Below are 15,478 nucleotides of genomic sequence, written 5' to 3'. Positions count from 1 at the left end.
AATGAAGGGGGAGGGGAGTGGGGGGTGGGTTGGCTACCGAGTGGATCCTAAAGGGATAATCTGTCTTAATTTTGTGGGTTAATGGAGAGCAAAGCTATTAAGTGTGAAACGCAAAGGAGTGACGCCTCTGGTTACCGTCTGGGAGCCGCCGCTGCCACCGCCGCTGCCTCCCTGGGCTGCGTGTCGCCTGCGGAAGGCTGACTTTGACCGGGGTCACGGCGTCCGCGGCAGCAGATCCGGGCCATCGGAAAAAAAGACGAGACAGCAGCTGACCAAAGGTCCCGAGACGCGATGCTCGAGTGGGAACTCGGCCGTGTGATGAGGCGTGGGAGCGTTTGTTCTGATAAGCGACAACGGAGAGGCGGCGGCGGCTGCAAAAACCATACACTAAACTCAGACTCAAATGGAATAAAAGTCGAAAGGATGCGAGAGACGGGAGGACGGCCGGAGGCGTGTGTGTGTGTGTGTGTGTGTGTGTGTGGGTGGGTGTGCATGTGTGTGTGTGTGTGTGTACGTCAGAGAGCGTCGGCCCTCTGAACGGCGCTTTGCTGCGTGAGGTTGATCGTTGTGACTGTTTCCAGGCAGCCGAGGCTCACAATGAGACATGCCGACACACACACACACACCCACACACACACACACACTCACACACACACACACACACACAGACGCACACTTGCAGAGACTTGCATATTGAAGTCACATTTAAGTGGCAGATTCTCATCTTCTGCATTCAACCTCCGATTTTAGTCTCTGATTGTAGAGTAAACCGGTGTGGCGGTCGAAAAAAGCCGCAGCTTTCTAGAAGGCGGCAGGAATCTGCAGTTAATATTTATATTGTCTATTTATATTCTATTGTCTGATTCCGTGGCTGGTAGGGTGAGCGTGCGTGCATGCATGCGCCTGCTCATTTGTCAAAGGATCAGCGAGTTCCTTTGTTGAAACCGCCCGGATGATAATTCCCGGCGTGCGGCTTCCTCGGAGGCAATCAGTCTTTGGGCCGTCGGAGGGAAAGGAGAAAGAAAAAAGGGGTTTGGCGCGGTGTGCAGGGGTGGGTGGGGTGGGTCGGGGGTAGATGCGGAAGGGCTGCGTGCGGCCGATGATGAAGAGCGGGAGCCTGCGGGCCGGGAGCCGGTCAGCAGGAATCGGGGAGTGACGCATGGCTGGAGCGGCGCTGATTTCTGAGGCCCCCGCGTGCTAATTAGGGGGTTGGGACGTCACGGCGGCAGGACGGGGAGGTTTTTAACCGTCCAGCTCAGAATCATTGTTATCAAAGGACCGTAGCTTGGCGGGGGGGGGGGACATGTTCTTTCACGCTCGCAGTGTTTTTCGTGGTGGCTGCATTGCATGAGGCTCCCCCCCCCCCCCCCCCCCAACCAACCAATCCTCTTAGTTTTTGCCTGCAGCAGACAAAGAGCAGCGCACACTGCCACTGCCACTGGCTCCGCTAGCTCGCTCGCTCCCCGGGGGGAGACGAGAAACCCCTCGCAGTGTTACTCGGCCGCTGGCAGAGAGAAACCATTTGATACGTAGCGCACGGCCGGCTTCGGCTGCGTGCCGTTTGTATCCAATTGCGCGTCTGAACGGCCGCCCGCCTCGTCGACTGATTCGTCTTGATGGCGCTGCCTCGGCCAAGTTATAATGGTTATCCCGATCTCTCTTGTCTCGCTCTCACGCTCGCTCGCTCGCTCGCGCGCGCGCGTGGGATTAGCCTCACCGCAGATAGCGCTATTTTCGCTGCGCTGAGGCAACGGCATGCAAAAAGTGCATTATTAGGGAATTAGCGACGGGAAGGCCCAGTCTTGCCGTCGTCCCCGTTTCGCCCGCGTTCCTCGCCCTCATCCTCGCGGCACGGGTAGGAATGGTTCGAGGCGTGAGAGCGCGCGTGTGTGTTCCGCGACGACCCGTGACCTCTGCGACCTCTTACGTTCCAGAAAGCGGACCTGGCGGTGGCGGGCCTCACCATCACGGCGGAGCGCGAGAAGGTCATCGACTTCTCCAAGCCCTTCATGACCCTCGGCATCAGCATCATGTACCGCGTCCACCTGGTGAGTTGTGCACACACACGCTCACACATAGGGACCTGGAAAATGTCCCTGCTTGGCTTTCTGGTCCCCTGTTGGTGATACAATGTTGGTGAGTAATCTGTTACGAAGTAATCCACTACTATAATTAAACCACTTTTTGAGTAACAAAGTAATGTAACTGATTACTCAGGCAAAACTTGTAATCTTTTCATAATTACTTTATCAACTAACGATTCCTTTACTTTTCTGAATTATTTTGCAGGCTAAAATTGTCTTACTATCCACAAAATTTAGAAAAACAAAACAACCGTGAACAACGTTGTCGCAGATTGGTGTTGCAGCCGTGCATGCAACGTCATTGATATGAGACGACGCAACAAAGCAAGCATGGCGGCGGCAAAAGAAAAAACAGCGACTGCGTTTGATAGCTTGAAACATTATTTTGAGTTCATCTCGTCCAAATGAAAGAATATTGTGGTTGGTTGTACGTTATGTGCGGGAAACAAGACGTTCTCAGCTGTTACTTTATCTTTTTTTTGACTAAAGTAATTCGTGATTAGTAATTGATTACTTATGAAACAAAGTAGCCAAAGAAGTAATTAGATTACTTTTAAGAGAAGTAATCGTAATGAGTAGTTGGATTACTTTTATGGAGGAATCCCAACAACACTGTTGGTCAATATATATAACGACACGCATGTCCCCTGTTGTATAGGTAGGCAAGTACACACAAACGCGCGCACAAACACACACGCGCTAATCTCAATGGCTGTGTGTAAAAGCCCGTGGACGTCCCACAGTGGGCTGCCAAGCCTCGTCTAATGACTGAGAAAGAGCCGCTCTGCCTTTCCCAGCCTTCAGTGTTTCTCTCTCAGTTTGGCTGAATCCCTCCGCGGACTCGTGTCTTTTCGCCTCTACCTGTCAGCAGTCCCCCCCCTTTTTTCTCGCTTCGCCATGTTTCAAGGCCAGATCTCCTTCTTCTTCTTCTTCTTCTTTTTCTTCGCGTTTCATCCTTCAACCCCTTGATTCTGCTTGAAGCGAGCCTCGGTACTCCACTTACAATCAAACTCCACCACTAAGCAGCAGAGAGGAGCAACATTTCTCTTTACCCGGTGAGGCAGCTGAGTGTGTCAGATATGGACTGAAGTCTCACTCAACCTAACCTACAACAGCCAGTATTTTCAGTCCGTCCTGACCCTTTGTAAGGGAAACGATTCACTTCGAGAGCGTCGCTAGAGGATATTAGATCATTTTTCGAGAGCGACTCTCAAAAATTGTTCAGTTTTAGCCTAAGAAATTGACAAGAGAAAAATATTTGCACGTTAATTTCCTTTTGGACATGAAGAGATTAGTAATGAGGAACTTCTCAATCGTCAAATGGGACATGATAGAGTTTAAAAACTTCAACAAGTCACTGAATCAAACAAAGAAACAAAGGCTCCAACCTCCTCGGGAAACCAGCAGTGATTAAAAAAAAAGTCTATGTTGTAGTTATTGCTGTATTATTATGTGTCGTAATGTAGCTCTCTACATGACCGGGTATGGTTCCTCACCCTATAAAAGGTTAATGTGTTATGGATTAAATAAACTTGCAGCTTCCCGAAGTGTTGAACAAGCAGGTGGTTCAAGAGAGCCTCCGCTGAGGCAAAAGTCATATGAAAAAAAAAAAAAAAAAAAAAACAGGAAGAAGAATCTACTGCAAGTGGTAAACATGTATTTTTATTTTCGTAATTGCACTGAAGGCTTTTGTTGGTTTTGCTGCACTCTCCAATGGCCTCGGCTGACCCTGCGCTCACCCTAACCCCTCGCACCGGTGGAAAATCTTCAGCTTTAAAAGCCCATTGTGTGAGATGTAGTGTGTCTATGACTCACCGCTTTTGAAACACCTTCTGAAAAACTGGCGTTTGCAGCCCGAGCACAACGCTGACACGCCGGGTGGAATTTTGGCACTACTCTTAACACTCTCCCTCCTTTTTTGAAGAGTTTTCCTTTTTTTTTTTCTTCCCAAAACCGTCTCTGCCCTCACCTTTCGCTGTGTAAACTTTTAATTGAGTCCAGTCCTTCTGCTTCTTCTTTTGTTTGCCTGTATCCTCTTCGCGGTGCTGCGGACCCTCCTTGTAAACGCAGCGGCCAGGTGGGCGTTTAACCGTGTTGAACTGACTCGCCTTCCCCCAGGTGAACACGGAGCTTTTAGATGCTTGTCCTGGGTAAAGGTTTGGCCATCCTGTTTACACAGGTAATGCCTCCGCGTTCCACCGAGACCGCCGGCGCCGGTCGAGGAACAGTGAAAAGGAGCTGATGTTTGCACAGTCGGCGGCCAATTAATCATCGGCGCTTCCCCAAAAAGCCAAGGTGACACACGGTGGCCCAGAACGGCTCTGGCAGCACTGCAGTCCGCGCTGAGGGCAGCTGGCTCGTCGCGCGACAGCTCTAAAATTAGGGGGGAACCCCCGCGGGAGCGCTAACGAACTCCTCTCCTCCTCCTCCACCTCCACCTCCTCTCCCACAAACATACCTTTCGTTTCCCTTTGATTAGGTCCGAGCGCAGGGCTAATTGCTGCGGTGCTGTGGAACTCAATCGAGTGCAGACATTTGGGGTGGGGGGGTGAATCGATGTTCTCAGCGGGCGCGCGGCGTTTAACAGGCTGTCGGGTCATGCGTTCTGTCTGAAATGGGAAAGCAGACTGGGTTGGTGTGATGTGATGTGAAGCCGTCAAACCTCGAGGCTGCCCCCTGCAGAGACACATTGGTATTGACTGGATCACCTGGAAGATACCCAAAATCCTCTGGTAACACAACGGTATGGCTCTGATGATGACGTTCTCTGATTGATTTCATTTAATGTATCAAACACGTATGGGGTAGAAATTACTGCACTGTATTCATTGGAACAAGCACATTTCTACAATTCGACAACAGTTTTATTCTCAGTCAAAAAACGAAATCTTTGATCCGACAAACAAACCCTTTCACGTCTGGATTACAACCTCAGTCAGGTCAGGAAGTGGCTTTATTTCTCTTCAGGCAAGAACATTTTAATATGACTATAAAATTGTATTTTAGTTTGTACTATAGAGTATTTTAGTATATATCACACATTGTATGTATACTGTGTTATCTTGATTTTGATGTAAAATAAAAATTGTTTAACTTCACGTATCTACTAGAGGTGCTCTGTCAGGATATCCTTGAGCATCCTTGAGGATATCCTTGTTTGCTATGTTCTCATGTTTTATTAGCAAACTTTCTTGTTGACGAAATGAAGTTGCAGTAAAAACAGATGGACGCTAGGTGGCACTGTGGGTAATTAAGTCCACCTGAATGGCTGCACGGACAGGTTTAAATATACCTTTTTCAAAGTTGTAAATAACAATTAAATGTTTAATATATTCAACACATGATTGTCATAATCACAAATTGCTGATAATTTGATAGAGGATTAGGGTTGGATTAAATTGATTCAGTTTTTTCAAATCCATAAACCATCTCAGATTTTGTGCGTTTTTTTCTTTAATAAATCCTTCATTTCTATTCTGCCTAATGAAATTACAAGTACGTCAAATTAACTCAATGGTGCCATTGGCATGCAGAAAGCGTCAAGGCCTCTTTTTTCACATGGTTTTGCAGGCTAAACCCAGGACGAGCCAACGATTCCAGCGCAGACCAAAGCGTAATGCTGATGCCAGAAGTCACCTCTGCTAACACTTAACGCTCTCTGCCGTGAATGCCGAGCGCTCGAGTGTCGCTTCCGGGCGGCGCCGCACTCATTTTTCTGTCGCCGTCCACGGAGAAACGGTCGTTGCCGCCGTCTGGCAAAAAGAAGAGGATGTGACTGTGACAAGTCAAAGGACGAGCGTTAGCGCTGAAGTCGTGTCCCCTGGATGGCGAAACTAATAAATGTTACATTGGGAAAGTTTTTTTTTGTTGTTAAAGTGAAGCGAACATATGGAAAGTTATTGAAAAGAAGTGAGACAGGCAGAAGATAAAAGATGAAGAGACTCTGTCTGTTGTTCTCTCCCGCTGATCTCTCATTTCCTCGGGCTCTTTTCCTCTCCCTTCGCCCCCCTCGGCATATCCTTTGATCTGACTCAGGGCAGAGTCCCCCAGCATTCCTGTAAAATTCGATATTTGAATTTCTGCGACCGCGCTTGTTTAATTCTAATCCACTGGCTATCGATCGGAAGGGCGACGGTTCCCTGGGGGACACGGGGGGGGGGGGGGGAGTTGTGCGGGGAGGTGCTGCCGCTCACTTCAAACTCCAGATGAATTTTTTTTTAGTTCTGATCTGTGAGAACGTTGAACGTAGTAAAAGTGAGGCCACCTCTTGAGTTTTAATCACCGCCGCGCTTACCCAAGAGAGTCTGTTTTTTTTGTATCTTATTTTGTATTTTCTTTTTTCCCTGCCTCGCAAAAACGCGCAGTTCTAACCTAAATGGACTCTGGAAGACGGGCCCGCACTCAGTGCTGCTCAGCGTTCGACGCGGTTGCGAAATCGCGTTTTAATCAACTGTCGCTTGAGACGCAGTAAAGTGCTGTGTTGTGACGCCGAGCTGCTGCCGACCGCAAACACTCCTGCCGTTCGCCGCTCCGACGGTGTCTGTTGTTTTTACTCGCGTTCGACGGCTCAGACGTCAGACGGTCCCTTCGGTTTGGAAGTCGAGCAGTTAACGAGGTGTGTGTGCGTGCAAGCGCAGTGTTTAATTAGACATAGGAGTTAATTAGGGGTGTGTGTCAGATTCAGCATCTGCCCTGAGGGTTAGAGCGAAGCATACGGAGCTTTTATTGACTTCCCGGCGCCACACACACACACACACACACACACACACACACACACACACACTTCCTGAGTCACTAAAACACTCAAAATCGCATGCACAACAGAAGCACAAGCCTTAGCTGCAGCCGCCCCGAACGTCTGCAAAAAAAAAAAAAAAAAAAACCCCGGCTGTGAAAATCCAGACAACCTGTCGAGCCCCAGGAGGCGACGGGATGCTGTTGTGAGTCTAAGCCCCACCCTCACACCCACCCTCCGACCCACCCCGACCCCTCTGCCGCATCAAACGCGCTCCACAGATTGCCCCCGCAGCCATCTCCACTGACCGTGGCGGCTGACGGCTTTCCTTTATGACACAATTAGAAATGCACACACTATCAAAGAGACCGTGCGTGGCGGGGGGGGGGGGGGGGGGGGGGGTGGTGAGGGTCCGGGAACAAAGGCTACATAAAAGAGAATGAGCGAAAAAGGGAAAAATTGAGAGGTGGGGGCGCAGCAGACGTTGGAGAAACGGTCGGGTGGAGGTGGGGGGGGCGGGGCAGAGGGAAAGTTGAAATGACAATGGGAAGTCTCCTTTGGTGAGTCAGTATGCAGGCGGGCAGACGGACGAGCGGGCAGGGAGCCTCGGAGGGGGCAGCGAGCGTTGTGGCATGAATACCAAGAGGCGGGATGACTAGGTGGAATCCTTGACTGGCTAACCTCACCCGCTCCCTCAGACACCCTCCAGGCAAATCCCAGGGGAGTGACAGAGCGGAACAAGGGCAGCGCGAAGGTAAAAGGAATGAGCGATTAACCTTCGCTGCTAGAGACGGGGCGGGGATACACGACTGCTGCACTGCAACAGACGAGCGCCTCTGTCGCCACTCGTCTCGGTTGAGACGTAAACAGATACTGGCGTACGCTCAACCCCCACCCCCACCCCCACCCCGCAGTACGTCTGCATTGGACTCTGCCCTTTGCTTTGCTCTACGCTCTGTTATTGACTTGAGCGCGATGCTAGACGGCTACTTTCTGATGACGAGACGAGCTGTGGAGCTCACACCTTCGCCTTCAGAGAATGTGGGTGGGTTATGGGAGACTTTGATTTTGAATCCAATACATCACAAATGCATTGAATGTCCAACAACTTTTTTCAACCACCACAGCTCGAAAAAGTATGTTCTGTATTGGCCGGTAATGTAACTGAAAGTATTCATACTGGCATTTTGACCTGACCTGACCTACACTGGCTCCAAGCAGCAGCGTCTCTCAGACCCCAGCCTGAAATAATAGTTCTCCGCTGAAAGCACCACAATTTGCGATTGAGTTCTGGCTTGATTCTGCCAGACGTGACAGTGAGGGTACAAATAAATATATGTTTTTTTCTTTCTTTTCAATAAAGCTGAGTTTAATAACGTTCTAAATAGCTACCCTGTCCTCCAAGCTATTAACGCCTGAGAGCTTCTCTTCTAATGCCTCACTTGTTGAACAATAAAAGTTTTTTTCTGCTCCAATCTTCAATATCTTCCTCAGCGACATTATTGAGCGCTTCGGGACAAATATAAAAAAAATTGAAAGCAGTCTTGATAATCTTTAAAGCAGATTAACAAAGAAAACTCTCATTCATCACATAGGATACACGCGCACACGCACGTACACGCACACACAAATCACATCAAAGCTCAGGCTGCAAAACATTTAAAGCGATGTATCTGCAAGTTGCAATGGAGAGCACATTTGAGATGCCAATTCTAATCTACGTGACTAATCTCACTGACACTCTGAACTTGAACTGTGCCGCTATGATCTAATGTATGATGTAGTAATTCTCGCCCTTCTTCTATTACTACGCTGTATCAAAGGTGATGCATCACACGCCGGTTTCAAAGTGCCCTACACAAGGTCTGACCTGGCATGAGATGTGGTCACACCTTACTGATGAATGGAAATGAACGTGGGCCAACAATTCTGCTGTGCAGCCGTATGATAAATTGGGCCCACCAAGTGCTCCTTTTTTGCAATTGCATTGCATCGTGTTCGTTATCATTTCTTTTCCCGAGGAAATTCATCTTCCCCAGGTGTTCATCCCCCTTTGAACACAATGATCCAGATAAGCCACAGGGCCAGATCCCCTAAGAATGGATTGCGCCCGCAATCTGCCCCACTTTAGCGGCGTATCCACAGAGGTTTTTTACCCTAATGGTATGCCGACGCTAACACCTACAGTGACTGCAGTGCTCCGTGTTACATCCAACCAAGTGAATGCATGTATTGTTGGCTTTGTGCAAAGAATGACCTTGTAGAACAGACAATTACTGATCAAGTAAGTGTACCTTATAGGTCTGCAAGGTATATGTCTTCAAACGCTTTAATAAATCCCCTTTTTAAGATATGAGCCCTGTCACTTGGCCCTTTACGTCATCCAATATATTTCAATACCAGAAATATACTAAACTTCTGACACTCCTACTGTTCCTAAATGGGCTTACTTGCGTAGGACAGGGAGTAATTTTGGGCAAAATAAATGTCTGCGGCATCTGTGATGCTACTTGCGCCTCATCACATTTTTTTACCTTTGTTTGCATTCTGTGGCCAGAATCCAATTTTTTCGGCCCTATTTGCACAGGTTTTTCTCCCGCAAAAGCTGCACAATCACCTTGTGGATCTGGCCCGTCGTGTGCTGCTTCCATAACTAGAGGTCTGGCGCTCCCTGTGCGCCGCTATGCCCAGGCACGTAGCGTGTACGCCCCACTGGAGATGACTGACGGCATGGACAGCTGCTGACAAGCTTTAAACATGCACACACGCACAGACACACACAGACGCGCGCGCGCACACACTGTCTAGTGCAGACACTGACAGTGAGCCTTGCACACACAAACTCCAACCGAGAGATGACTGGCCCGCCAGCAGCATTTAAACAATGGTGCTCATCCTTGGATGGACTGCCAGGTACATTAGTCTACATCACTGACTATATGGAATGATGGACTTAGTCATTGTGACGTCAACCACTGGTTTGCGTACATGTTACATGGAAGCGTAATTTTTTTTTTTTTAACTATCAGCGCCATGTTGAGCGGCCAGTCCGTTTTGAACCTGGATGATTCCATATTTGGATGTGTGGGTGGTATTGGAGGTGAGAGCTGATTTTAACATGAGGAGGTGTACCCCAACACCTGCCCACCTGGTGGTCAGCGTTTACCCTTGGCTACTGAACTGTAGCTAAGCCACAACTTTATGGCATTTTTTACTTGGAATTTGGCCAAATCAGACAAGTCCTGTTTCATGAATTTTCTTATATATATTATCAGAAACATTCCAAATGAATGCATTGCTAGGGCACATCATCAGTGATGTTTCCTGGGGTAATAGGATGTTTTGGGTGTTTGGAACATCATACATCCTCACCCAGGTGACCCGATCAAGGCTGATCAGACCCTGGCCTGTGCCCTAGCAGCAACCCACGGATCTCCCCTCTTCAACCAGAGCCACCTTGACGCCTTCTCTGCAGCGTCTGTGATGGCAGATATGGCTCTGGACTTTTCCCCACCCCCAATGCCGAGTGCCCTGAAGGCTTTGCTCAGTGACTGGCTTGCAAAGCCCCTGCACTCAACCTCCAGGGGCCAACACCTGGCTCGCCAGCCTCTGTTCTGGCAGCTGGACTTCAGCTCCTCATATGCTTCCCTCTTCCGCTCATAGGCCTCCTCCATTCTCTCCTCCCATGGAACAGTGACCTCAATCATGAGGAGATGCTTTGATGAATCTGACCACAGAACAATGTCTGGCCGTAACATTGTATCTGCGATGTGTGGTGGGAATCGGAGCTGCTTGTCCAGGTCTGCCTCCATTCTCCAGTCCTTGGCAGAAAGGAGCAGCCCCCTTTGACTCTCTTCCTGATTTGCCCTCTTCCCTTCTCTGACAAAAGGAATTGTATTTTTAGCCATCCCTTTCCTCCGGCTGTTGTTGATTGCATTGAAGATGTTTTCAGCAATTGCTCGGAGCACCCGGTCATGTCGCCAACAGTAACAGTACAGCAACTTAAGATATGTTCCAGAGTCCCAATATTTCCACAAAGTTGGCATGTAGGCTTCTCTAGGCCTCAACGATGCAAATTGGACGGGCTTGGAAGGACGTCCTACACAGCTCCAATGAGGAACTTGATTTTTTGTGGCTGCATTTTCAGTTTTTACCGTGACTCCTGCACCAGCCACCTTTGGATCTGAAGACTCTATGTACTGCCGCACTTCTCTAGCTCTCATAACTTTAAACTCTTCCTCAATTGATTTGAAGGGGAGCCTAAGTTTACAGCTATTACTGTAGAGTGCAGAACTGCTGATACTTCTTGATAGTCCCAGCCATCATCGCAAAAAAACGGCTGATTACCTTCTCCAATGCGGTGACAGTTGTTATTGGGAATTCGTACAAGAGCAGTGGCCAGAGTAGCCTTGGTAAGATTCCATGCTGGTATATCCATGCTTTGAATCACCCTGGGAGGCCTGTTTTGTCGACCTCTTTCAACCATTGCTAGCACTCGTCACGTGTGTTACTAATCGCTGCTTTATCTTTGAGAGCTGCATTAAATGTTTTTCTCAGGCTTTTGACGGAGTTCTCTGTGATTGTTGGAATAGTTGTGTTTTCTATTGAGAAGCTGCTTTTTCCAATGACTTTTCCCTTCCTCAGCACGACTGATCTAGATTTCGATGGTCTGAAAGACATCCTCGCACACCCCATCAGCTTTTCTAGGCCCTTAAGGATCCACCTTGCCCCTGGTACTGACTCAGTTGTCACAGTCAGATCATCCATAAATGCACGGATTGATGGCTGGCGGATTCCTGATTTTGATTTTGTGCCCTCGACATTCCGGTTCTGCAGATTTTACAAGCATATTCATTGCCAGCGAGAACAAAATGACTGAAAGTGTACAGCCTGTTATAATGCCAATTTCAAGCCTGCACCAGTCAGATGTTTCGGGTCCTGCTGAAACTCTCACATGAAAGTTGTTATGATAGTCCATTATGAGTTCCCTGATGTTTTCTGGAACGTGATGCTTTTGCAGAGCCTTCTCCACAAGTCTGTGGAGGATTGAGCCGTAGGCATTAGCCAAATCCAACCAGAGCACCGCCAGGTTGCCCTTGTTCTCCCTGGCTTCTCTCAACAGTTGTAAAACAACTCCTTTGTGTTCCAAGCACACTGGCACCCCTGGAATTCCACCTTTCTGAAAAGAGGTGTCAATGTATTTGTTTTCTAGGAAGTACTCTGTTAGGCGTGTTGCCATCACACTGAAGAACATTATCCCCTCGACACTAAATAGGGATATCATCCTGAACTGGTCAATCTTTTCTGAGTTTTCTTCCTTTGGAATCCACACTCCATTTGCTTGTTTCCATTGATTTGGGACTTTGCCTCTCCTTCAGATGACCTTTAGAATTTTCCACAACCACTTCAAAAGTAGAGGACAGTGTTTATAGATGTTATATGTCGTACCACTTTGACCCAGGGCAGCTCCAGCTGTGGCCTTTTTCCCGACCTGTTGTACCTCATTTAACTGCAGCTCCCAAAGTTTTAAGGGCTTCATGGGTTTGGATGGTTTGATGAGGATATCGCAATGTCCCAAATCAACTTCTCTCCTTGGGTCGCTGTATGTTGTTCTAAGATACTCATCCAAATTTTCCCTAGAACACATCAGCATACCACTTCTCTTCTGGCCAAGCAGTTGCTTTGTGAACTGGAATGGGTTGGCGATTAGTGCAGGTCTTTTTTGTGCCCTTTCTCTCCTACGTCTTCGGTGGTATTCTGTTAAGAGCATTGCTCTTAACTCTGCTAATGGTCCCCTTTCTTCATCACCTTGCGTTTTTATGTTGCTTTCTGAGGATCTTTAGCGCTTGTCGAATGTTGTGGATTTTTTTCTGCTCTGCTATTTTTGACATATGGCTGTTTAACCCGCTATTCTTCTGTTCCAAATCTCTCTGCTGCAAAAGCCCTGACCACGGTTGTCATTGTTTGCAGTCTCTTCTCCACATCACCGTTGGCCATCGATTCTAAACCCAAATCCACATCTTCATCAAATCTTTGCCATTCTTTTGTCTGGCTCGCTTTCGGCCATCGAATTTTCTCTGTCTTAGATGATTTGCAAGATGGTGCCAATGGCTCCACGTATTAGCCATTTCGACCAACCAAAAGATTTTTGATAAATTTGTAAAAGTATGAACTTAGTGATCCTTTTCGTATTGATTCGACTTTTTGCAACCATATTTGGCAACCCCTGCTGTTCAAGCGATGGAATGCAGTTTTTTGGCCCCATCCACCTTTATCTACAGTCAGTGGTTGACAGCTTTTTTAGCTTACCATTTAACCATCTTTGTATGGCCACTAAAACACCAGCTAAACAAAGTTACTTCTTCTGGGGAAAGATGACCCATCAATTTTGTAGTGGCACAAATTCTGCCCACGCCACTGGTCGACGCATACTGGACTTATTGACAAAAAGCATTGTCTTTGTGTTTTCTTTTAGTTTTTTTCAATATAATTTCAGTAGTTTCACGACAGGTAATTCTGAAGTGTTGACGGATTATTGAGGCTTCTTGCTGTGCCATTTTACAAAGATTAATCTGTATCTCTTTTATATGACTGCCACACTGTTGATGCCTCATTTTAACATGTGGTTAGATAGAATTAACATTAGCTATCACGCAAGGCCAAGTATCGTGAAGATTAATGTCTTATAAGAGCTGGATACAGGACTGGCAATAAGGCGGAGCACTGGTTTTTCCCAGTGGCCACTCGAGGTACTGCAGCAAAAAAATCCCATGGGCCCGAAAACCTTTTTCCACATAGACCGCAATACAAAAAGACGTACGTACGTGCTGCTGTGTCTCAGCTCGTTCTGATTGGCTGTGTCCTGACGTGTCTGCAAGTGACGTTCTCCAGAATCGTTCTGAGTGGCCAAATAGATCATGTGAGTTACAGAGGCATTATGGGAAGTGACACGACTGCGCATGCTCTATGAGCCCATTAATGCGGAAGTCAAAAACTTTTTTGGTGTATGCCCTAGGTGAGCAACTTCATTGAAATAAATGGGCAGCCATCTTGGATTCTGGGGGGCTGATTGTGACACGTAGAGATATTTAAAAAAAAAATTAAAAAGTTGGGAGATCTTTCAGTGTTTACGTATCTAGCAGGTCGAAGACAACAGTTTTTTGTTTTTCTGCTATTCAGAGCCTTTGCCACGGCTTTATTTATCTAGATTGTTTTGGAAAACGGCTGCAAAGTGTCGGCAGGATCAGCAGTAGAAATGTCTGCCTTTACTTGAAAATAATGGAGCGAGATGTCACTCAGCTCCTGCTGCTCAAAGCACCAAGAAGTATAGAGCGAGTAGAACTCAACGGCAGTGCCTCTTTTAGAAAATGTGACCCAGTTTCTCGAGAGACCTCAGACCGTGTTGTGAACAGTCTGATGCAAGAACTATTTTGTCAGAACTTTTTTTTTTCTTTCACATTGAGATTTGACATTTAAGGAGGCGCACAAACATTCCCAATGAGAACCTTGATAGTGCAGCGGCATGGATTTGATCTCTCCGTCCGTCGGTCCGGCGATAACATTTGTTAATTAGCCGGCTGCTCTGTGGGGCTGGGCGTGATCGTTATATAGGCAACCAGTCACATAAATTCTATAATAATAGAATATTATAATCCAAATGGAGTCAATTTTATTGCAAACCTCATTTTGTTCGTTGCCACAAGTCGATTATTAAAGGTAAATGAAGTTTCGAGAAGGGAATGAAATGCCTCTCGAGAGAACGCCGACACATCTCAGGAAGTGCAAAGACACAACTTAAGTGCTCTCTTTTTTAGCTTATCTGGAATTTCTGTGTGCTCATTACCGTCTCCTTGAAGCCTCTCTGTGGGTAATTTCCCCCACCCTGCTCCTGAAAAGATAACTTTTTTTTCGTCTGCAAACCTTAAAGCGGTGAGACACAATACGGCGGCAGAGTTTTCCCAGCGCAGCGCCCTGTTTTCCTTTTGTCTGTGTGATCTCGGTCTCACCACGCCTCCCCTGTCTGTCTCTATTCCTGATCCGCTCGGCTGCGCCTTCCCTCCGCCATCTGTTTAACTTGGGAACCTGCGCAGCTTCCCTTCATCTCGATAATGGCACCTGGGTGGGTGCTCAGGACGTGGACGAGCGGGGCGCACCGTTAACAAAAACGCTGGTTCAGCACGCGGGGCTGAAGCGGCAAAGTTGGCGGGGGGGGGTTTCGTCAGCACATACCACCATTACGCTAATAATCCCACCGCCGACCAAAGGCTCCTTGACGACGATGACCAATTTGCGGCAGTTGCATCCCGCCACAAAATGAGATGGATGTCCCTTTCTTTGCAACTGGCTTCATTGTCGCAATAACAGGCGGTATCGCTATTACAAGAATTACACTCGTAGACACGGGAGAAAACATCAATTTTTTTTTAATCTCAGTAGAAATTGACTGGATCTCCCACTTTCTGCTCTGAAGCTTTCTGCTAAAGCTAATAATCCTAGCTAGAGCAGTGGTTCTCAGCTGATGGAGAGTCAGGACCCACATTTTTTTTGAAGTCGTGGCCCAAATTTATTCCACAGCATTCAAATTTGTTCCACAAAAAAAAAAGAAAAAAAACACGAGGCTACTTTCTGCCATGTCTAGTAAATAAATTATTGAAATGAT

The 15,478-nt window shown here is 47.5% G+C and overlaps 1 protein-coding gene across 2 annotated transcripts in view; it reads left to right on the top strand.

Annotated features, from left to right (window-relative positions):
- grik4 (glutamate receptor, ionotropic, kainate 4) overlaps positions 1-15,478 on the top strand; it is a 303,979-nt gene that overhangs the window by 278,142 nt on the left and 10,359 nt on the right. For both annotated transcript variants that reach the window (XM_076036026.1, XM_076036025.1), the window contains exon 14: positions 1,935-2,048. In XM_076036026.1, the coding sequence (XP_075892141.1) occupies positions 1,935-2,048 (114 nt within the window). The remainder of the gene's footprint in view (positions 1-1,934; positions 2,049-15,478) is intronic.

The sequence above is a fragment of the Nelusetta ayraudi genome, unplaced genomic scaffold, assembly GCF_046127955.1.
Source record: "Nelusetta ayraudi isolate G7.1 ecotype Tasmania unplaced genomic scaffold, CSIRO-AGI_Nayr_v1 ptg000048l, whole genome shotgun sequence".
Taxonomy (NCBI): domain Eukaryota; kingdom Metazoa; phylum Chordata; class Actinopteri; order Tetraodontiformes; family Monacanthidae; genus Nelusetta; species Nelusetta ayraudi.
The sequence above is the reverse complement of the archived record's forward strand: the minus strand, read 5'-3'. Positions and strand labels throughout refer to the sequence as shown.